The sequence below is a fragment of the Myotis brandtii genome, unplaced genomic scaffold, assembly GCF_000412655.1.
Source record: "Myotis brandtii unplaced genomic scaffold, ASM41265v1 scaffold520, whole genome shotgun sequence".
NCBI classification, from domain to species: domain Eukaryota; kingdom Metazoa; phylum Chordata; class Mammalia; order Chiroptera; family Vespertilionidae; genus Myotis; species Myotis brandtii.
In genome coordinates this window covers 1252790-1277840 of record NW_005369827.1, presented here as the reverse complement: position 1 = coordinate 1277840, position 25051 = coordinate 1252790, and the positions used below count along the sequence as shown (strand labels likewise).

The window sequence follows — 25051 nt, the reverse complement described above, 5'->3', positions numbered from 1 at the left end:
AGTGACTGATAGCAGGTTCGGGGTTTCTTTTTGAATAGTTGCTCAACATTGTGAATACACTAAAATTAGGTTGTCCTTTAGTTAGTATCGGAATTAGTTAAAATTGCCAAGAGAGTCTGTCCTTGTCCTGAGTAACATTTTTATTCAAGTCAAACAACCAAACCAAGGGGGGGAAGGTGAAATACCTGGACAACTGAACAGCTGGGCATCTGCTACCTTTCCCATCTCTATCTCCTCACTTCCTTGCAGTATTCTAAGTCACTAGGCAGCTACAATAATTTGTTCCTCCCAGTAGCACAAGGTTCAAGTATGCCAAACCTTAGCATCTGTTCTAGTTTCAGATAATGACATCATATTATTAGTATTAAAGTATTGCCTATATAAGGACAATTGGAATTTTTCTGTTAATTAACTCAATTTTAGGAACAAAAAGATACAAACTCTTCATAAACTGAATAAAAAGCCTATATGCTTTTTGTTATACAAAATTTGTTATCAATTTTTAAATGGCAAGGCTGCAATCTAATCCATTTTGTTTCATTCATTATTCATAAGGGAGAAAAATCTCAATAGATTTTCTATCACTGCCATGAAATAAAAAATATATTAAGTAGTCTCCCAAGTTTTACCTCGCAAGTTCCTTTGGTTTGAACTTCCACCATGTGTCTGGTTCCCGGAAAAGGACTTTATATTTATGCTTTTGAGACTGAAAACAAAAAAGATAAAAGCTTTTATAAATAATTACATCTATGAAATCAAATTCATTGTATCCAATTCAAAGCATGTTAAAACTGAACCCAAAAGCTTATCTAATCTTGTGGGGGGTTTTTTGTTAATCCTCACCTGAGGACATTTTTCCATTGGTTTTTCTAAAATATATTTGTATTGGTTTCAGAGAGGAAGGGATAGCGAAAGAGAATAGAAACATCAATGATGAGAGAATTATTGATTGGATGCCTCCAGCACACCCCCTACTAGGGATTAAACCCACAACCCAGGCATGTGCCCCTGACCAGAATCAACTGGGGACCTTTCAGTCCACAGGCCAATGTTCTACCCACTAAACCAAACCGGTCAGGACTCCATTAATTTTTAGACAGTGGAAGGGAGGGGGAGACACAGAGAAAGAAACATCAATGTGAGAAAGACACATCAACTGGTTGCCTCCTGCACAAACCCGGATGGGACGAGGGAACAAGCTTACAACCAAAGAATGTGCCCCTGACCAAAATCAAACCCAGGACCCTTTAGTCCTCGGGCCAACGCTCTATCTACTGAGGCAAACCCACTTGATGAGTATGTTAAATTGATAAAATGCACAATCTCTTTGACCCAGCAATTAACTTCCAGAAATTTATGCTACTGATAGTTATATAAGAGTGTAAAGATTGCCCTAACCGGTTTGGCTCAGTGGATAGAGCACTGGCCTGCAGACTCAAAGGTCCCAGGTTCGATTCTGGTCAAGGGCATGTACCCTGGTTGCGGGCACATCCCCAGTGGGGAGTGTGCAGGAGGCAGCTGATCGATGTTTCTGTCTTCGATGTTTCTAACTCTCTATCCCTCTCCCTTCCTCTCTGTAAAAAATCAATAAAATATTTTTTTTTTAAAAAGAGTGTAAAGATATGTACACAACAGGATATCCAGTTCACCATTATTTGTAATAGCAAAATAAATAAACAAACAAACTAACTCAGTAGATTATGGAACTAGCTAAATAAGTGAGTGTTTTTATGAAAATATTATATAATTTTCTAAATTCCGTATGTACTAATGAGAAAAGGTCCTTAATATAAATGTTAAGAAAGTAAGATACAGAATTTTCAGTAAAAGAGGATTATTCACATGTTTGTACATTAAAAGCATCTAACTCAAAAGAGTAAGATTTTAAGCATTCTTTATGGTTTGAATATTACCATATACATGCATGACTTTTATAATTTCAAAACTATTTAAAATATCTCATTCCATTTTTTGAAACTCTGACTATAATCTAAAAAGCCAAACCCTAAACTTGTGCACTAACTAGATCCATCTCTTCTCTCCATCTCAAGGATAACTGATTTCAGCAATTCTTCCCTCTTTCTAAGGCAACATTAATTGTTCCCTCCTTGAATCAATCCCATCACATTCAGTTTTTTCCCATCTTACTCTTCATCTCACTTCCCCTGCCAGCTATCTTCCTATTATTGTCCTGCTCTTCTTTGTAGGAAAATGTCTCAAAATAATTACTATATTCTCTGTCTCCAATTTCTCTCCTAGGCTCATAAACCCACTTCCATTGGCTATTCCACTTTAACTGAGCACCAAGACCATGAATTACTTACACATTGAAAAAATGCTATGGTGCCCTAGCTGGCTTGGCTCAGTGGATAGAGCGTCGGCCTGCGGACTGAAGGGTCCCAGGTTCGATTCCGGCCAAGGGCACATGCCTGGGTTGTGGGCTAGATCCCCAGTGGGTGGCGTGTAGGAGGCAACCAATCAGTGATTCTCTCTCATCATTGATGTTTCTAACTCTTTCTCCTCCCTTCCTCTCTAAAATCAATAAAAGTATATTTTTTTTTAAAAAATTTTTTTTAAAGAAAAAATGCTATGGTTAATTCTCAGCTCTCTCCTACTTGATCCTCAGCATTTGTCACCATTCATCACTCCCTTCTTACACTTTTCACTACAACTACTGCTTTTCCTCCTACCCCACTGAGTGTTCTGTCTTTTGTGCTAGTCCCTCCTTTCACCCAGACCTCTTCTCACAATGGAATGCCTCAGACTTAGTCCTTGCTCCTCTCCTCCGATCTACACTCAATTCCTCAATAATATCACTCCATTCATTGGCTTTAAATATCATCCATACGGTAATGACTCTCGCCCTAGCTGGTCTGGCTCAGTGCATATAGTAATGACTCTCAAATATATACCTTTAGCCTATAAAAAGATGTCTCTCACATCGATGTTTCTTTGTCTCTCCCCCTCCCTTCTACTTTCTCTAAAAATCAATGGGAAAAAATCAATACAAAATTTGTTATCCATTTTTGAACTCCAAACTTATAGATCCAATTATCTATTCAGCAAACTTAACATATTCAAATCTCAACTTTCTAAAACTATTACCCTACATACACTCACCTCAAACCTATTCTACCTGAACCCTTCTCCATTGCAGCTGATAACAAGCTCCAGTACACAGGCCAAAAACCAACCTTAATGGCTCTCGTCATACCCAGCTGCTCTCTTTCATATCCACATCAATTCAACAAGAAATTCAGTTGGCTCTACTTTCAAAATGTATCTAGAATCTAATCACTACTCTACTCACTGGCACCTTCACTGCTACCATGTTGGTCTGAGTCACCTGCTCTTTGTTGCTATAGCCTTCTAACTAGTCTCCCTGCTTCCATCCTTGCCACCGCCCCCCTCCCCTCAAAGTCTATTCTCAACACAGTACTACTATGTCACTACTCTGATCAAAACCCTATTATGGACTGAATGTTTGTGTCCCTTCAAACCCCATATGTGGAAACCCAAATCCCACCAGGTGACTATATCAGGAGATATGGCCTTTAAGGAGATAAGTTTGGTTAAATGAGGTCATAATGGTGGGCACTGATCCTTATAAGATGAGACACCAGCCCTGGCCAGTGTGGCTAAGTGAATAGTGTCAATCTGCGTGCCAAAGGGTCATGGATTCATATCTGGGTTGCAGGTTCGATTCCCGGGATCAAACGGGATCTGCCCTACCATCTCCCCAACCACCAATCATTGTGTCCCTCTCACATTGTTTCTTCTCTCTCTCTCTCTCTCTCTCTCTCTCTCTCTCTCTCTCTTCCGCCTCCCTCCCCCAGCTTCCTCCCTTTCACTCTCTCTAAAAATCAATGGAAAAAATATCCTCAAGTGAGGATTAACAACAACAACAAAAAAAAGAAGAGACACTAAATAACTCTCACTCTCTCCATCATGTGAGAACACAGCAAGAAGATGGCCACCTGGAAGCCAGGAAGAGAAGTCTCACAAGAAACCAACCCTGCCAGACCTTAATCTGGGTCTTCTATCCTCCAGAACTGTGAGAAAATAAATTTCTGTTGTTTAAGCCATCCAGTCTGTGGTATTTTGTTATGGCAGCCCGAGCAGACTAATACATCTATATCACTCAAAGTAAAATCCAAAGTCCTACAGTGATCTATAAGCCCTTTCATAATCTGCCCTACCATCTCCCCAACCACCATTACATCTCTAACCTCGTCTCCCACTACTGATACCCTCAGTTTTGTGACAAGATGCCAAAAGTGATCAATGCTACTGTCTGTCGTTATTGACAGAAAAGCCCAAAGTCAACCCAGACAATGAGGCAGAAGACATAATATCCTACAATGAGCCTACTTACTTTCATTTCCTCACCTCAGCACCAAATTTCATACAACTCATTCAGGGCCTGGCAACAGCCTGGGTCTCTAATTGGCTAAAGGGATGTCATGTAGCTCTTAGGATCAAATTAATTTTAAATGCACATAAACAGAAAAAAAGTAAAGACTATAAATTTAAAGATGTTTCCAACTCCCATATCAATAGGAAAATCTTAATAATGTATTATTACTTGAGAGGATTCTGAATGACTTATATCAAGTTATATGATAGCTTACAAGGGAAGATATACATATATACTTAAGACAAAGTAATACATTTGCCAATTACTACTAAGTATACTTGACTACTCACTTATCTCCACCTCACTACCTAGCTACTTTTGTAAATGACAGTCAAGACGGTAATAGAGCCCTGGCCGGTTTGGCTCAGAGGCTAGAGTGTTGGCCCATAGACCAAAGGGTAACAGGTTCAATTCCCAATCAAGGGCATGTACCTGGGTTGCAGGTTCAATCCCTTCTTTCCTACCCTCCGTCCCTTCCACTCTCTCTAAAGAAACCAATGGAAAAAATGCTATCCTCAGGTGAGGATTAACAAAGAAAACAAAAAAAGGTGGTAATAGGTGGTTATCACCCATCTATTCCACCCCTCCACAGCTCTCATTATCTTGCAACTAAAAGAAGCAAAAAATTACAATAATTCCTGTCTACTTCTTTGTAAAGAAAAAATGAGTAGGTACTCTACGATAACCAGGAATCCTTTATACTTCTGCATTGGGAAGAACTAAGGAATCAATTTTGAAAAATTTTCAATTACTATATAAGAAAAAAGGAAAAAGAAAACATTATAGAAGGCTGAAGGCTAAATGAAAATCAGAAACACAGTAATTTGAGGCTGCTTTTATTTTCTAAATAGAAAAATAAAGTGTTAAAGAACTTTCTCAGATGACAACAAAAAGCCAAGTAAAGTTAACGGGGAAAGCATGACCTTATGGTGAATATATTAGTGTAGAAATTAGAAACTCCTAAAGCCAGAAAGCAAATAAAATTTCAGTTCCCACTAGACTAAAATGGAGTCTTTGTTTCCTCTATGACCTCTGCACAAAAGTAAAATCACATTGGCTTTCAAAGGACACAATTTTCTTCAGAAAAGTGAAGAATCACACCTTCAAAATAGGACAAGTGCACTATACACAGAAAAGGAGGTAGAGGCTAGATGTGTTGAGGACAAAAGAGGAAGGGTGACATTCATTCACACAAAAAAACATAAATTGAGCTTTTATGTGCCAGTCATGTGCTAATCTTAGGGGAATAACCAAACAATACTCACAAAAGCTTCATTCATCAATTTACTCAAGGAATGTGTATTTACTATATGCCAACCATAGTGCTATACCTTAGTAATTCAACAACAGTCCCACCCTCAAGAAAATATAGATGGCCTAGGGCCAAATTCAGCCCACCAGCCAATATTTATTTGTACAGTCTACGATCTTTAAAAGTTTGTTTAGAGCCCTAGCCAGTTTGGCTCAGTGGACAGAGCATCGGCCTGCTGACCAAAGTGTCCCGGGTTCAATTCCAGTCAAGAGCACATACCTCAGTTGCAGTTGCAAGCTCCTCCCCAGCCTGGGCCCTGGTTGGGGCGCTTGCAGGAGTCAACCAATCGATGTGTTTCTCTCACATCAATATTTCTGTCTTTCCCTCTTTCTTCCACTCTCTCTAAAAATCAATGGAAAATATATCCTCAGGTGAGGATTAAAAAAAAAAAGTTTGCCCTAGCCCAGTGGTCGGCAAACTGCGGCTCGCGAGTCACATGCGGCTCTTTGGCCCCTTGAGTGTGGCTCTTCCACAAAAAATTGACTTCTGCACATGGGCCACGAAGTTTCAATCGCACTGTACGTGTGCACCCGCACATGGTATTTTGTGGAAGAGCCACACTCAAGGGGCCAAAGAGCCGCATGTGGCTCACAAGCCGCAGTTTGCCAATCACTGCCCTAGCCGGTTTGACTCAGTGAATAGAGCATCAGCCTGTGGACTGAAGGGTCCCGGGTTCAATTCCCAGTCAGGTCACATGCCCGGGTTGTGGGCTTAATCCCCAATGTGGGGCGTGCAGGCGGCAGCCTATCAATGATTCTCTCTCACCATTGATGTTTCTATTTCTCTCTCCCACTCCCTCTCCCTTCCCCTCTGAAATCAATAAAAACATGTAAAAAGAAAAAAAGTTTAGAAAGATAAGAAAAAAAAAAGAATATGCACTAGAGACTGTACATGGCCTGCAAAACCTAAAATGTTTACTATCTGAAGTTTTGTAAGTTACCCAACCCATGGCATACTGATAAAAAGTGTGTTTAATGATATAACAGAGGTAAGCCAGGGTGCCATGAAAGCAGAAAGATTACCAACTCAGCTTTTTAGTAAGTTAATGAATGCTAACTTCCTGAAAAAAGTGACATCAAAGCTGGGCAAAAAGGAATCTGGCAAATTTGGAGAACTGAAAAGGAGTTTACAAAACTCTGAATTTCTCAGAATAGCAAAATTTCAAAAGAAATTTGGGAATAACAAAGGACGGCCAAATTTTAATTCTGCCAAATAAGAGCAATAAGAAAAAATAGTTAGCCTGCAGACCGAAGGGTCCCGGGTTCAATTCTGGTCAAGGGCATGTACCTCTGTTGCAGGCTCCTGACCCTGCCTGAGGGCATGAGGGTGGCAACCTGTAGATGTCTCTCCCTCTCCCTTCCACTCCAAAAAAAAAAAAAAAAAAAAAAAAAAAAACAAAAATTCCTCAAGTGAGGATTAAAAATACACACACACACACACACACACACACGCCCACACACACATTTATACCACTACTTTTTCATAAAAGTCATCAAAAAATAAACAGCCCTAGCTGGTTTGGCTCAGTGAATAGAGCACCAACCGGTGGAATGAAGGGTCCTGGGTTTGATTCCAGTCAAGGGCATGTACCACAGGTGCAGGCTTGATCACTGGCCCTGGTCGGGGTGTGTGCGGGAGGCAACCAATAGATGTGTATCTCTCAAATTAATGCTTCTCTCTCTGTCCCTCCCCCTCCCTTCCACTCTAAAATTCAATGGAAAAATATCCTCATTAACAACAACAAATTTAAAAATTGAATTTAAAAATTGAATCTCAGAAGTTGAAAATTGAAAAAATTTAGCTTTATGAAAAAAACTATTCTGTTTTCCTCATTTTGCTTAAGACCAGAGAACCCTCAGTTACAGACAGTCCATGGACTGCTTTGTTTAAGATTCACTTATGTAATTAACATCCTCAATAATTTGAAACCCACTATTATAAACTTATGACAATATAAGGTACAAACCAAAGCAACATATGGCTTCATTTCCCATGCCTGTAGGTTTGTATTATCTATTATTATAGGAGATATCTTCTTTTCAAATGCTTCTTTTGCTGGAAAACACAAATAAACAGAAAATCATTTTTAATAACAATATTAAGTATGAACTTGGTATTTTAAAAATCTGATCTTGCTTTCATAATTTGAAAGTCACAGATATGTGCTAATTTTACTCACAACTCTACTTCTAAATATCACTTTTGAGTGCACAAAAAATTAAAATACAGGTAAACATTGAATAATAAACACTAAAGTTATAATCAGAGAAAATTATTAAATAAAAACTGTATCGCCCTAACCCAGCCGTGGGCAAACTACGGCCCGCGGGCCGGATCCGGCCCGTTTGAAATGAATAAAACTAAAAAAAAAAAAAGACCGTACCCTTTTATGTAATGATGTTTACTTTGAATTTATATTAGTTCACACAAACACTCCATCCATGCTTTTGTTCCGGCCCTCCGGTCCAGTTTAAGAACCCATTGTGGCCCTCGAGTCAAAAAGTTTGCCCACCCCTGCCCTAACCGGTTTGACTCAGTGGATAAAGCGTTGGCCTGTGGACTAAAGGGTCCCAGGTTCGATTCCGGTCAAGGGCATGTGCCTTGGTTGTGGGCACATCCCCAGTAGGGGGTGTGCAGGAGGCAGCTGATCGATGTTTCTCTCTCATCAATGTTTCTAACATGTTTCTAACTCTCAATCCCTCTCCCTTCCTCTCTGTAAAAAATCAATAAAATATATTTTTTTAAAAACTATATGATCTAAGTTTTACATGTGTGTCACATGTATTAGCAGCATAAATTTTTAAAAAGCTATCATTAAAAATACACTAAAAGCAACAAGGTATCCTGGATAAGATTCTCAAACAAAAAGACTTTTGTACAAAAACTAAAATCCAAATAAAGTATGGATTTTATTTAATAGTAATATACCTGTGATATTATCTATCTATATAAAAGCCTAATATGCAAAATTGTCCCCTCGGGAGTTCGACTGGGAGACCAGGAATTTGATCACTCGCTATGATGTGTGCTGACCACCAGGGGGAGGCGCGGAATGAAGGAAGGCCCCAGCCAGCAGCCAGAAGGCACCAATCGGCCCTGATCACCCGCCAGGCCTAGGGACCCTACCCATGCATGAATTTCGTGCACCGGGCCTCTAGTGACATATAATAAAAAATAGATATTTGGTCTTCATCCTGTTTCTGGCAAGGATCTCCCAAAACTGTTGGAATTTCCTAAGTGATGAAAGCTTAAAGATGTTTCTTATGTTAATAAAGTGACTTTTGAAAAGCACCTAAGGACGGGGACTGGTTTTCAATGGAGCTAATTGGTGCTTAGAAGGTTGAAACTTACAGCCTTGGGGTTGGAGAAAGAAGATGAAGATTGAGTTCAATCACCTGTGGCCAATGATTTACTCAATCATGCCTATGTAATGGAGCCTCCAGAAAAACCCAAAAGGACTGTTTGTAGAACTTCCAGGTTGGTGAACACCTAAGGGTACTGGGAGAGTGGTGAGCCTGGACTCAACTGCATAGACATTCCATGCCTTCTCCCCATACCTTGCCCAGTGGATCTCTTCACCTGGCTATTCCTGAGTTATATCCTTTTTTAATAAACTGATAAAGCTGTAAGCACACAGGTTTTCCTGAGTTCTGTGAGACACTCGTGCAAATTAATCAAACCTAAGGAGGGGGATCACTGGGACTTCCAATTTGTAGCCCATGGGTCAGAAGCACAGGTAACAACCCGAGCTTTCAACTGGCATTTAAAGTGAAAGGCAGTCGCCGAAACCGGTTTGGCTCAGTGGATAGAGCGTTGGCCTGCGGACTGAAAGGTCCCGGGTTCAATTCCGGTCAAGAGCATGTACCTGGGTTGCAGGCACATCCCCAGTAGGAGATGTGCAGGAGGCAGCTAATCGATGATTCTCTTTCATCGATATTTCTAACTCTCTATCTCTCTCCCTTCCTCTCTGTAAAAAATCAATAAAATATATTTAAAAATAAATAAATAAATAAAATAAAGTGAAAGGCAGTCTTCTGAGACTGAGCCTTTTACGTGTGGAATATGAGTCTATCTCTGGGTAAATAGTGTCAGAATTGAGGTGAATTCTTGGACACCCTGGTGAGTCCAACAATTGCTTATTGGTGTACCAAAACCTACACACACACACACACACACACACGCACGCACGCACGCATGCACGCACACGTTGGAAGTGAGTTCAGAAACCCTTTTCAGTACCACTGTTAATTTCTTAGTCTTGAGAAAGGTACCATGGTTATAGAAGATGTTAACGTTAGGAGAAAATGGGTGAATGGTATGCATATAGAAACTCTATACTGCCTTTGCAACCTTTCCATAAATCTAAAATTATTCCAAAACAAAGTTTTAAAACAAAAAATAGAAACAAACACTCACAATCTAAAATGTAAAGCTTTGAAATAAAGTAAACATTATCATACACTGTTGTATAAGCGATTTTCTTATAAAATTACCTTTTTTCCCAAGAAATTACACAACTCAGGGAATTAATAATGAACCATAATAAATAAGCCTTATAAGGAAATTATTTGCAAAGTTTTAAAAGTTCTGTATACTTTCTTACAACTCAATAATGAAAAGACAAATAATCCAATTTAAAAATGCAAAAGACTTGAACAGACAGCTCTTCAAAGCAGATAAACAAATGGCCAATAAACACATCATCAGCCAATGGGGAAATGCAAATCAAAACCACAATGACATACCCCTTCACAGCCACCAGGATAACTACAATCAAAAAGACAGATAATAATGTGTTGGTGATGATGTGGGAAATTTGGAACTACTACTCACAAACTACTACAGGGGAATGTAAAATTATGCAGTTACTTTGGAAAACAGCTTGGCAGTTCCTAAAAATGTTAGACATACACATGTAAGTTTACAGCAACATTATTCATAATAGCCAAAAGGTGGAAACAACCCAAATGTTCAACAACTGACAAGTAAATAAATAAAATGTACCATATCTATACAATGGAATATTATTCAGCCATAAGGAGGAATGAATCTTGAAAACATTATACTAGACCTCATAGTGTGCTGTGGTTAGAACGTCAGCCTGCACACTGAAGAGTTGTGGGTTCCATTCCCGGGCAAGGATAGCTACCTGGATTGTAGATTGGATCCCCAGTCCGGTTGGGACTTGTGCAGGAGGCAAACAATCAATGTGTCTCTCTCACATGAATGTTTCTCTCTCTCACTCTCTCTCTTCCTCTCACTCTCTCTTATCCCCCTCCCTTCTACTCTCTCTAAAATGGAAAAAATATCCTCCAGTTAGGATTAACAACAACAAATTGTGCTAACTAAAAGAAGCCAGACACACAAGACCACATATCATATGATTCCATTTATATGAAATATCCTGAATAAGCAAATCTATAGAAACAGAGAGTAGATTGATGGTTGCCTAGGCTGTGAGAGGTTGAAAAGAAATGAGGAGTGGCTACCAAGGGGTACAGGATCTTCTTAAAGTGATAAAAATGTTCTAAAATTGATTGTGGTGAGTGCTGTATAACTCTGACTACACTAAACACCATGTGAATTATATCTCAATAAAGTTATTTAAAAAGAGTTCTGCCTATTACTTTAAGCATTTTTCATTCTCATCTAACCTTTACAACAATCCTGGATATTTACCAGTGAAGACACAGGTGGGACTTAAAGAGCATAGATAACTTCCACAATATCGCACAACTAGTAACTGCCAAATCCAAGACTGCTCTTCACTACATCATACTGTTTCCTTTACTTCTAGTTATGTTGGTATTTTCATATTCTTAAGTTCTCACTTTAATCAAGTGTGGAGCAAAAGGAGGTTTACAGTTGTTTGTATGGAAAATAATACAATATTAATAATAATACAAAAATAAACTGTGTTCTGTGTACTCACAACTGTAAACCTATTTTTGCCCAACCCTGTATTTAGTTCAAGAAGTACAGAAAAATTTAACATCTGAAGATAGTAAACTCAAGTATCTCCTTCATAGTGCATTTATCATAAAAGAAAATTTAAGTAAAATATTGTCTATGTCTTTTTTTTTAATCCTTGCTCAAGGATTTCAGAAAGGAAAGGAGAAAGAGAAACATCAATGTGAGAGAGAAACATCTATCGGTTGCCTCCCACACGCACCCCAACCAGGGATCGAACCCACAACCTAGGTGTGTGCCCCAATCGGGAATCGAACCCACAACTTTTCTGGTGTATTGGACAACACTCCAACCAACCAAGTCACCCGACAGGGCTGTTTATATTATTTAATATGAATTTCCTATATGAAATTTAAACTATCATGTAACTAACCATTTCATGATAAACCATCTTCAGTGAATAGATAGTTGCACTGCAATAAGAAAGAAATGAAAGTTTTACCTATGATCTCCCTGCAGTTTCAGTTTGAGGATAGCTATTTTTACTCTTACACTATCCTCCATAAAAATTAAACCAACCCAGGAAAGACTGGTTATTAACAATGCAAATTCCATTTTAGGAAACAGGAACCAGAGCATAGCAGACAACTGTAACCATCTTGAGCTATTCTGAGACTCAAGTAGAAAATCTGACTGACTTCTGACAAGATTCCCATTGAATAAATGAAACAAACATGCCATGCAATGTTCTACGCATTTTACAAAAATTAACTCATTTAATCTTCATAACAGTTTTGAGATAAGACTACCTCTTTTTACCTCTTATAGTGACAGTTATAACTACACATATTTGTTATATATATGTTATAAATTAAAGTTATAAACTAAAGTTAAACAACTTTTTAAAAGTTGGATGTCTCTCAAAATACAAATACTAAGAGAATTTTTTCTACTCTTAATATTCTCTGGATTCTGATGTCTATTCTTACCACGATTCTGGTTCCATTCATGTGCTTCTCCTAAGTACTTTACATCAAACTGGTACTGTCCATTTATGTAAAAATAATCATCAGTACTAAGAATGACTCCACTCGGATTATCCTCTTGCAAAGTCCTGTAAATGATAAATGGATCTTCATTAATTTTTCTTCTAAATTATCTCTATAAATTTAGTGTGCCAAGAACATCTAAAAATATAACATTAATAGATAACTAATTTAATCTGTTAAATTATACAAAGCTAAAATAATTTGGGAGGGGTTTCTGACATCTCTATTCCCAGATTTTGGAATTTATCTTCTACATAATTGAAATACATGCAAAAACTAAACAAAGAAAATCCACTGAAAGTATTACTATTCTCTCCTTTAAAATATGTGTAAGTACAGTATATGTAAAGCTAAAATGTCTTTTGAATTTAATTTTGATTAGCATCTACTAAGTGCCAGGCACTGTTGTAAGCACTGAGCATATATCAGTGAACAAAAAAGATAAAAACTCTTGCATTCATGGAACTTACATGCTAGTGATTGCTCACTTGGTCTCCCCACCTTCTGAGACTACATTTATCTTTTTATCTCTTAAGTTTTCCCTTCTCTAATACTTCTTTCCCTTTAAACATGCATAAATTTCAGCTATCTTTAAAATTTTTCACCATACTTTAAGAACCCCGTTCAACTATTGACCAACTTCTTTCCTTTCCTTCACTGCTTTATCATCAATGCTTCCTTAATCCTTTTGTCCTCTACCTTCACAGTGAAACAAAATTGTTTTTAAGATAGCCATTCATGAGCTTCTTTCCAATGAATCCAAAAGCCTTTTTTACCCCTCTCCTTGGGTTTGCACACTAATTTAACACTGTACACTACTATTCTGAGAAAACTCAGCTTCTATGTCCCCGTTATTACTCTCTACTCATTCAAAAAAACATTAGGCCTTGGCCACACAGCTCAGTTGGTTAGGGCATCATCCCAAGGTTGCTGTTCGATCCCCAGTTTAGGGAACATACAACCATCAACCAATGAATGCATAAATAAATGGAACAACAAATCAACATTTCTCTCTCTCTCTAAAAATCAATAAATAAAAACTTTTTTAAAAGGCAAAAGAATATTAGTAAGTTCCTACTTTGTGAAAAGTGCTTCTTTCTCTCTCCATTTTCTAACTGCAGCTGCCTTTTGCTCCAAGGCCCCTGAAATCTAACCTGTATCATAGTTCTATTACCATTTTTTAAAAATCTTCATGGAAGACAAAAAAAACAAAACAAAACAAAAAGAATAAAAAAGAATTACCATTTTTTAAAAATCTTCATGGAAGACAAAAAACAAAACAAAACAAAACAAAAAGAATAAAAAAGGAAAAAAGATAAAATCTTCATGGAAGAATATGTTTTTATTGATTTCGGAGAGAGAGGAAGGGAGAAAGAAAAAGTGAGAGAAACAGGTATGAGCAAGAAACACTGATAGGGTGTCTCCTGCACACGCCCTGACAAGGAATCGAACCCATAATCTGGGTATGTGCCCTGAGCAGGAATCGAACCTTCTTGGTGTATGGGGACGACACTCCAACTGAGCCACCCGGCTAGGGTAGTTCCATTACCTTTTAAGTTACCATCTTTCATCCCAATCTCTTTCATAAAATGTAACATCAAAACTGACTTCAATATCCTTAATATTGGGTTAAAATGTATTATTGTTGTCATTAAATCAATGACTCATCCTATACTCTCTTCCTTCAAATCACACATTTCTGAAAGCATTACTTAACAAAATGCTACAATCCCAAATTTCCAATTACCAGTAGAATTCTTGTACTTAAGATTTCCTTGAATTCAAAATCAATTATGGCTCTTTAACTCTCTAATCAAAGATGAACTCATCCTTCTCCCACTCAAATTAGTTTTCTTTCACATAAAGCTATCTCTGTTGATTTCACAAACTCACAATCTTGGAATTACCTTTTTTTCCTATGCTGGTGAAACAGTGGAATTAGCCACAAAGTCAGAAAAAATCAGAAGAAAGGAAACATTTTAGGGGTTACAAAACATTTCTATTAAGCAAAAGCACATATTCATACTCAATTACAAATCTTCAGGTTCATGCACTATAGTTCTTAAAATTCAATTAAACCTCATACCTTGCCAAAAAAGATTTTCCTGATCCCGGAAGTCCTCTGAGAAGAACAAGAACTAGTCCAACATAAGACGTCTTCTTTCTTACAACCTGAGAAACTGGAGTTTCTTGCACCTGATAAGCACTTGTTCCCTCTTTATGTCTCCATATCGTTGTTGGGGAAGGGTGAGAAATAACTGGGGATGGAAACGTATAGTTGACAGGTCTCCAGTGTGCAGCTGTCGTAACAACAGGAGCTACAAAGCCGTGGTTTCCTTGAAAGAGGTCAAAAGCAGGAATCATTGGATTCCATATTGGTGGAGGTGGAGGAGGCAGCAACAGAGGAATAGGGGCAAGCACTGGACAGTAATTCACATCCTTCCCCTTTGGTGGCAATTCATTATGCTTGTGTGGCTTGAAATTGAATTCTTCTGAAGGTACAAACACATCAGGGATAGAAGTAGATTTCTGATTCCCACCTGTACCTAGTAAACCAAGCCCTGGATTTTGCACAGTACTGTTTGAAGGAGCCTGAGGTTCATTGGCATCCAAATCTACAGGGGCTTGAGAGAACTGAGTCTCAGCACACTCAGATTCTAAAAGATCATTCTCTTTTTGATTGAGACTGCTACAACCCACCGCAGTGTCATCTGCTACATTTAAAGAACTATTGAGAAGAGAATCTTCCAATGTGTCATCCTTTATAAAACTTCCAGGCTCATTTGAAACTGACTGTGAAGTTAAGGGGTTTGAACTTAAAGTAGAGGCAGAAGTCTCTAAATTTTCATTGTTCAAATCCATATTTTGTGTAGAAAGAATGGAAGTCATACCACTTGAATCTGAATTTATGAACGCACTCGGGTCACTAAAACTATTAACATCTTGCAAAGGCAAAAATGAGCATACTTGGTCATCAGGAGAAGAGTTCAATTTCTCAAAAGCATTCTGTATTAAGGAATCCAAGTCTTCAGTTAACTGCATGTCCAAGAATGAATCCATTTTTGAATCTTCACTCTCTTCTTCCGGCGCACACTTTTCCATTATTTCATTTACTGCTGCACTTACTCGGTTCTCAGAAGCAATGATGCTTTTTGAAGACGATTCTTCTATCTTGGTATCAGTGGCAGATAATTCTAATAGACAATCCATGGCATTATCAACTGCACAACAATAAGAATAATAACAATAAAATATATACATATATGTACTGAAGATATTAAAATAGAATGATTAAAACTTCCATATAATTATACTGACTTTTGCATTGAATGGAATATAAAGAAAGATGGAGATATGCAATGTTGTTACTTACAAACAGTAACAAATTAAGCTAATAAACTGCCATCAAGTAGATATTCTCTGATGAATTTACTGAGTAAATGTAAAAAGATCTGTAATTGTATGTACTAGGATTATTTCTAAAAATCCTAAAACCAGTTGATCTACTCAAAAATACTTACCTACTGCATGACCTTTTAAATAGTAAGTATTTAAAGTACTCTTCTAGTAAATCTAATTTGAATATGTGATCCATGCTATTTCACTTAATAAAAAAATATGTAAGAGCAGGCACTACCTACATATCAGACATACTTTGTACAAAGATGAGTAAGACATTGTTTTACTACACTTAAAGGAATTTTGCAGATTAAGAAAAACAAATTGCCAGTTATAAAGACAGTCACTGGGATATGAAGTACAGCATAGGGAATACAGTCAATCATATTATAATAATTATGTATGATGCCAGATGGGTACTAGACTTATTGGGGTGATCACCTTGTAACATATGTAAATGTCTAATTGCTATGCTGTACACCTGAAATTAATATAACATTGTATGTCAACTGGACATTGTATGTCAACTGGAAGTGAAAAATAATTTAACAAAAAATGTAAGGATTTTTTACAGTCTAATGGAGGCAATTAAAGATAATTATATTGCCCTGACTGGTTTAGCTCAGTGGATGGAGCATCCGCCTGCAGACTGGAGGGTCCCGGGTTCGATTCCAGTCAAGGGCATGGACCTTGGTTGCAGGCACATCCCCAGTGGGGAGTGTGCAGGAGGCAGCTGAATCGATGTTTCTCTCGCATCGATGTTTCTAACTCTCTATCCCTCTCCCTTCCTCTCTCTAAAAAATCAATAAAATATATTTTTTTAAAAAAAGAACTAATGTACCTACACATCTGCATCTTTAAAAAATAAAGATAATTATATTAGAAGACAATTACATTACAGATTAGATAATGCACACTTTGAATAATATATAAATGCCATAGCAGCCTTATGGGAGGATAAGAAAAGATATCACATAAGGAGTTATGTGAACTAGGACTTGAAGAATAAAAAGAAACTTGTCAGATACAAAAGGGAAAGGCAAAGCCAGTCCTGAAAACATAAAGCATATTTAAGATATTAAGAGAAGTTGGTGGGCACACAATAGTATAGTGGATAAGAGGAGATAAAACTGGAAAAGGAGCTCAGGTGTCCTGTATGTCATAGTAAGAAATATCAATTTTATTTCTAAGGGAACTGGAAGGAAAATGACCTATCATAGCATTTGTGCTAGAAGTTTTATATTTATCACCTCACTGAATCCTCAAATAAAACTATGAGGTATAGTATTCTTAGCAAATAGATAAAAGAAAATGAAGTTCAAAAAGTACATTAACTTGGCCCAAGTCACACAGATAATAAGTGACAGACTCATGACTGGTAAATCTGACTCCAATGATGAGCTCTTTCTGATATAACACAAACAGGGAGCCATTAGAATTAAGCATTTGAAATTTGAGATTTTATCTTTTGTTCTTTTAAGGAAGATAAATATGGAAACAACCCAGCATGGTAGGTAACAGCTCTAGTCTGGAGTCAGAACACCAGCATTTAAATCCCTACTTGCTGCCTATGACACTGAATATGTTGCTTAACTTCCCTGAGCCTGATTTTCTCATTTGCGACATGGGGATAATAAAAGTACCTACCTCATAGGGTTGCTGTGAGGATTAAATGAGATAATCCATGAAAAATTGCTGTGCACAAGGACTGGCACCTAGTAAGCACCCAATTAATGTTCCCTTAAGAAGAAAAACAAAGACGGATTGGAGGGGACAAGCCTCACAGAGACCAGTTAGGAGATTACAACAATACTACTAACCAAAGCTAGAAGCCCTAGACAAAGAAAAAAGAAGTTTAAAAAATGAAAGAAAATACAAGCAGTATTTCTATGAAAGAAAATATACGTGATAGAAAAACCACAAAAGAAAAGATGAACAAAAAAAAGTAATGTGTATAAAAGGAAAAGCAGTATTAAATAAAAGGTCAAGATACAGATCACACAAATGAAAAGTTCCTCACACAGACTGTTGAAAAAAATTAAAACAATGGTAAAGAAACAAAAACACATAAACAATTCACACAAGAATTGATGAACAATTTATATACAAAATGTCCAACATTCCTCTTTACTTAAAAAAATAAAAACAGAAAAAACACTAATTGAGAAAAGTAATTTTATTCCTATTAAAATAATACTACGCAATTCTGAAAAGGCTATGGTGAAATCAATATAATTATACAGTGCTTGTGATATTACAAACTGGCACACCTCCTTGGTAGGCAATGTAGCAGTGTTTCCAAGAGTTGAAAACTGTTCTTACCCATGACATAGAAATAAAACTCTGGGACTAAGAAAAAAGCCAAAAGAAAGAAAAAGCAATTTGTACCAAGATGGTCTCTGAAATATTAATTATTCATGAAAAACTTAAATATAATTAAATAACTTAAAGCACAACAACTCAGTGGACTATTAGAAAGCTGACCAAAATAAATTTAGATTCCAGCAACACTGAAAAAAATGCTTATGTTAGTTTAAATTTAAAAAGCATAATATACAATTTCATCAGTGCTACTATTTAAACTATTCAAAATATCAGTATTTATGAACAAAGTGTAGAAAAGATCCTAGAAAAGAGAAATATGTTTTTGTTAGGATTGAGGGTAATATATTTTTCTTCTAATTCCTCATTGCTATGTTAGTTTATGTGCAACAAATAAATCTTAAAGACATCAAAATCAGGAAATAAATATTAAAGTCACTCTTACAAAATTCTACACACCATGATTTCTGGGCATCATGTGGACTGCTGAAAACTGGTTTTCTGCATATATATCATAACAGGATAGATATGCTCACATCACAGACCATGTAATGAATAAAAATGGAAGTTTATCACGCATTACCAAAACTTCCCAAATATAGAATAATGTTCTTCTACTAATCATGGTCAATTGCAATACTAAGAATCAACATGTAATGTACTCATCCAGTCAACTTGGAGACTTTCCCCTCTGAAGCAAACATACTTTCAAATAATTTATTACAAGTCATTAATAACTTACTATACTAAAGGTTTTACCAACACACACACACACACACACACACACACACACACACACACACCTTGATCCTGAGCAAATAAGTAATATGAGGTGCATACTATTATTTTTCTCGTTAACAGATAAGAAAACTGAGACCCATAGAGATTTAGTGGCAGAGCTGGAAATCCAACCCAGGTTTTTTGATTCCAAAGTCAGATTTGAAACTATACTACTCTACTAGCTCAACCCTTATCAGCTCTCATTTTCATAATTATAGTTACCTTTTCACTCAATAAATATTTACTGAGGTCCTACCATGATCATTTGCTATTTTAGGGGCTGGGGATATAGCAGTAAACAAAACAGTTTTTAAAATCTGTCTTTATGGAGCTTACATTCTAGGACAGTGATTCTCAATTGGGATGATTCTGACACCTAGGCAACAATGACAATATATGGAGGCATTTTTAATTGTCACAACTGGGGATGGGGGAGGAGGTGTTACTGGCATCTAGTGGGTACAGGCCAGGGATGCTGCTGAATTATCCTACAATGCAAAGAAAGCCACTCACAGGAAAGAATTATCCAGTCCAAAATTTCAATAGTGCCAACCTGGTCTAGCAGGGAGGTAAAAAAGTAAATAAACATAGACTATGATATCTATACATACACCTTACATCAAGAACTATACATTTCTTGAAAGCAGAAACTATGCTTTATTCTTCACATCCCTCAGTATACCAAACTTAGAACCTTTCACCCAGTAGATGCTCAATGAGTGATAAACAAAATAGAAATAAGGCAGTCATTTTTTTATATTACTACGGTCATTGCATAGTACATGAAGTCTTCTTATAGGATACAAAGGGTTCAAACTAAACTTTTTCTCACCTTTGAAATCACATTCAGAAAGCATCAAATACACTACATCAGGATCCAGTTCAGAAAACATCTCTGAGATATTGATGAAGAGTTCTTCCTGATCAACTTTTGTTTCACACATGGTAGGAAGAGTAGTTGGCTCCTCATGACTAGCAACACTGGATACGACAACTTCCTTAAAGTTTGCAGTCTTCCGAAAAGGATTTCCCCCAAGATTTTTCCTTCTCCTTGGCATTCTGACTTCCAAAACTAAAATATTCCCTTTATTATGTAAGATGTTTAATATTTAAGTCATACCTCAAAGAAAACAGGGTTAAATATCTTGCACAATCCAGCAGTAATAGGACCTAAAATAGAAAGCAAGTAGAAACACTCAGACTATATAGTTATATTTCCATTTCTAATATTGGAATAACATCTTATTTAACTCTAAGAAAGTACTATCATCTCTGGGAGCAAAGCCAAAAAGCAGTCAAACAATTTCTCCCTCTCCAAAATATTCAAGTTTTCCCAGGATTGAACATGTTAAAAATTAAGATCTTAACAAATATAACATTTTCAGAACAGTGAATACACTGTTTTAATGTCATTATTTCTATTAAGAAAAACCATAAAACAATACTGAACACCCACATTTGGAGGTCTACTAGGATCACAAACTTAACATATCCAAAACTAAGCTACTGATCATCTCCTTCAAACCTGCTCTTCCCAGACTTTCCCATCTCAATGCAACTCTATCCTTCCAACTGCTCAGGTCAAAAATCCTGGAATAGCTCTTGACTCCGCTCATCCCACATCCAATCAATAAGCCAATTTTGTTAGTACAACCCTTAGAACGTATCCAGAATATGATCATTCCTCACCATCTCCACTGCTACCACAGTCTCTTGCCTAGATTACTGTAACAGTCTCATCAGTCTTCCTGCTTCCACCCTTGCAGCACAGCAATCAAGAGTGACTTGATTAAACTGTAGGGTAGGATCATGCCTCTCTTCTGCTAAACTATCCACTAGCTTCCTATCTCCATCAGGGTAAAAGCCAGAGCCCTTAAAATGACCTATATCCCAGACACTTGTTACTGCAATGATGTCATCCCTAATCCTTTTTTCACCGCTCATGTCACTCCGGCCACACTTCCCCTCATTGCTCTTCTTCAAACACACTAGCCATGCTCCCACCTGGGAGCCTTTACATCTTGGTTCCTCTATATGAATTACTATTCTCACATGTAGTATCTCTTCACTGCCTTCCTATCATTACTTAAATGTTACCTTCTCAGGAAGTCAGTCCCCTAAGACCACTTAATCCTTCTTCCCTATAAGACTTAATTATCTTCTAACATAGTATATTATTTTATTTATTTTACTTATTTATTGTATTTACTACCCATATTCCAGTAAAGTGTAAGCTCTGTAAGGACAGGGACTTATATATCTAGAGAACTCCAGGCAGTCTACTTGCTTTCTCTACCTAATAAACATTTCAAACTTAATATATCTAAAATTAAATGTCTGATATTATCCCGAAAATCCGCTCTAACCATTTAGTTGGCTACCATCACCTATACTCTTGGTCTCTTAAATGGTCTCCCTGCTTCCAACCCTTGACTCCTATAGTTTATTTTCAACTTACCAAGAAAATGATCTTCATACAACATAAATCAGAATGAATCAGGGTCTGCTCTAAATCTTCAAGTGGTTCTCCATGTCACTCAGAGTAAAAACTAACATTTTTTACAATGGCCTACCTCCCTGCTGGCCTTTCATATACTCTTCCCCAAAGTATTTGCATTGCTTTCTTACTCCTTCAAATCTTTGTTCAAGTGTCACATTCAGTAATTTCTTCTTGATTACCCAATTTAAAATCATAGTCCAGCCTGGCCAGTGTGCTTCAGTGGTTGAGTATCAACCTACCTATGAACCAGGTGGTCATGGTTCAATTCCCGGTCAGGGCACATGCCTGGGTTGCCAGCTCGATCCCCAGTAAGGGGCATGCAGAAGGCAGCCCATCAATGATTCTCTCTCATCACTGCTGCTTCTATCCCTCTCTCCCTCTACCTTCCTCTCTGTGATATCAATAAAAAGCTATTTTTTTAAATAATAATAAATAAATAAAATAAAATCATAGCCCAGCTAGAGTGGCTCAGTTGCTTGAGTGTTATCCTGTGCCAGTTCGATTTGCAGTCAGGGCACATACTTGGGTTGCAGGTTCAAACCCCATTTGGGGCACATATGGAAAGTAACTAATGGATGCTTCTCTCACATTAATGTTTCTCTCTCTCTCAATCTCTCTCTCTCTCTCTCACTCTCTCTTAGCATGTTCTCAAGTGAAGATTAAAAAACAATAATAAAAATAAAATAATACCTCACACTCTCTTAACACTTTCTAAAATACAACAAATTTTAGCTTTTAATTAAATGTACTGTGTCATAGCTCTCTCCATTTTCCAGAACTGCACTGTTATTATGGCAGCCACCAGCAACATGTGCCTATTTAAATTAAAATTACATTTTTTATATATTAATACCAGATAGAGTAGAATTTTAAGCAAAGAAAATTACCACATAAGTACATTAAAAATGTACATTAAAAAATATGTCCACCAAAAAGATATAGCAACCCTAAATGTGTATGCACCAAACGAAGCCACTAAAGAAGTGAAGCAAAAACTGACAGAATTGAAAAAAATAGACAAATTCACGATTATAGTTAAGAGACTCCAATACCCCTCTCTCAACAATTTATAGAATAACTAGACAGAAGATCTGTAAGGATATAGAATTCAATAATACCCTTACAATGATCTAATCAACATTTACAGAACACACCACCCAATAACAGGAGAACATACATTCTTTTCAAGTGCCCAAAGAACATATAATATATAGACCATATGTTAGACCAGTGGTCGGCAAACCGCGGCTTGCGAGCCACATGCGGCTCTTTGGCCCCTTGAGTGTGGCTCTTCCACAAAATACCACAAGCGGGCAACAACATACAAACCTGACTTACCCAAACTTTCCAAAGAGATGCAAGGCCATTGTTCACACTAGTGTTTGTCAGTCATTGTCATGATTTAATTTCATGGATATTGTAAGGTAAATTGTAAGGAATTTAATTTTATCAATAAATAATATCGTTATTAAATATGATATCAAGTTTTATTCAACGTACCTATAGTTTAACTAAGACTTAAAACTTTAAGTAAAGTTTATTAAGTTAATTTTAGGGAACGTTGTGGAGTGAAAGAAGATGTAGTGTCGAGGATTCAGAAAGGTATGTTGAGATGGTTTGGACATATAGAGAGGATGAAACGAAAAGAGATAGATGAAACCAGTATGTATACAAGACGAGTGTGAATGGGATAGTTGGAAGGGGTACGTACCTCAGTGAACGTACCTCAATCAGATTGAGGACGTTTTTTTAGCAAAGGCCAGCTTAGGAGTACCCTAATTAAGTTAATAACAATGTACCTACCCATATAGTTTAAGTTTAAAAAATTTGGCTCTCAAAAGAAATTTCAATCGTTGTACTGTTGATATTTGGCTCTGTTGACTAAGGAGTTTGCCGACCACTGTGTTAGACTATTTAAAAAAACCTCAATGCCCTAACTGGTTTGGCTCAGTGGATAGAGCATCGGCCTGCAGACTGAAGGGTCCCAGGTTCGATTCTGGTCAAGGGCATGTACCTTGGTTGCGGGCACATCCCCAGTAGGGGGCGTGCAGGAGGCAGCTGATCAATGTTTCTAACTCTCTATCCCTCTCCCTTCCTCTCTGTGAAAAATCAATAAAATATATTTTAAAAATAAATTTTAAAAAAACTCAAAAAATTTAAGAGAACTGAAATGCAAAGTATGTTCTCTGACCACAACAAAATCAAATTAGAAATAACAGAAGATAACAAGAAAATCTCTAAACACTTGGAACCTAAGCAATATACTAAATAATCCATAAGTCAAATAGGAAGTCACAAGGAAAATTTTAAAATATAATGAAATAAATGGAAATAAAAATACATCATATCAAAATTTGTAGACACAGCTAAAACAACAATGACAGAAATTTACAGCACTGAATGCATACATTAGAAAAGAGGAAAAGTCTCAAATCAATAATCAACCCCCACCCCCAAGAACCAAGAAAAAGAACAAAATAAACCCAAAGCCAGTAGAAGAAAGGGAATAATAAAGCTAAAAGCAAAAATAAATGAAATTGAAAACAAAAGTAAAAAAAAAAAAAAGATCAATGAAATAAATTGATGGTTCTTTGAAAACAGTAAAATTGACAAATCTCTAGGCAAAACTGAAAAAGAAAAAAAAAGAGCCCTAACCGGTTTGGCTCAGTGGGTAGAGCGTCGGCCTGCGGACTCAAAGGTCCCAGGTTCGATTCCGGTCAAGGGCATGTACCTTGGTTGCGTGCACATCCCCAGTGGGGAGTGTGCAGGAGGCAGCTGACCGATGTTTCTCTCTCATCGATGTTTCTAACTCTCTACCCCTCTCCCTTCCTCTCTGTAAAAAATCAATAAAATATATAAAACAAAAAAACAAAAAACAAAAAAGAGTAACAACACAAATTACGAATATCAGGAATAAAACAAGAGATATTACTACAGACCCTACAGACATCTAAGGAATCCTTTACAGAAACTAAATCATAAAAATTTTAAAAAACTAATAAGGGCCCTGGCCGGTTTGGCTCAGTGGATAGAGCATCAGCCTGTGAACTGAAGGGTCCCAGGTTCGATTCTGGTCAAGGGCACATGCCTGGGCTGTGGCTCGATCCCAGTGGGGGGCGTGCAGGAGGCAGCCAATCAATGATTCTTTCTCATCATTGATGTTTCTCTCTTTCTCTCCTGTCTCCCTTCCTCTCTGAAATCAATAAAAATATATTTTAAAAAAAGAAATTTAACTAGATAACTTATCATTTAAAAAAAAAACTAACAAGGGAACACTATGAACAACTGTACACACAAAAGTTTGACAACATGTATGAATGGATTCATTTCTCAAAACCACACAAACTACCACAACTTACCCA

The 25051-nt window shown here is 37.0% G+C and overlaps 1 protein-coding gene across 6 annotated transcripts in view; it reads right to left on the bottom strand.

Annotated features, from left to right (window-relative positions):
* The window catches only part of N4BP2 (NEDD4 binding protein 2), a 71759-nt gene that overhangs the window by 37136 nt on the left and 9572 nt on the right, over positions 1 to 25051 (bottom strand). For 3 of the 6 annotated variants that reach the window (XM_014548714.1, XM_014548715.1, XM_014548716.1), the window contains exons 4-8: positions 20022 to 20359; positions 14775 to 15909; positions 12629 to 12753; positions 7696 to 7784; positions 630 to 706 (exon numbers count right to left, since the gene is read on the bottom strand). In XM_014548714.1, the coding sequence (XP_014404200.1) occupies positions 630 to 706; positions 7696 to 7784; positions 12629 to 12753; positions 14775 to 15909; positions 20022 to 20247 (1652 nt within the window). In that variant the 5' untranslated portion in view covers positions 20248 to 20359. Of the gene's footprint in view, positions 1 to 629; positions 707 to 7695; positions 7785 to 12628; positions 12754 to 14774; positions 15910 to 17734; positions 17828 to 20021; positions 20366 to 25051 lie in introns of those variants that run through there. The other 3 variants (XM_005877458.2, XM_005877459.2, XM_014548717.1) reach the window with 3 other exon arrangements.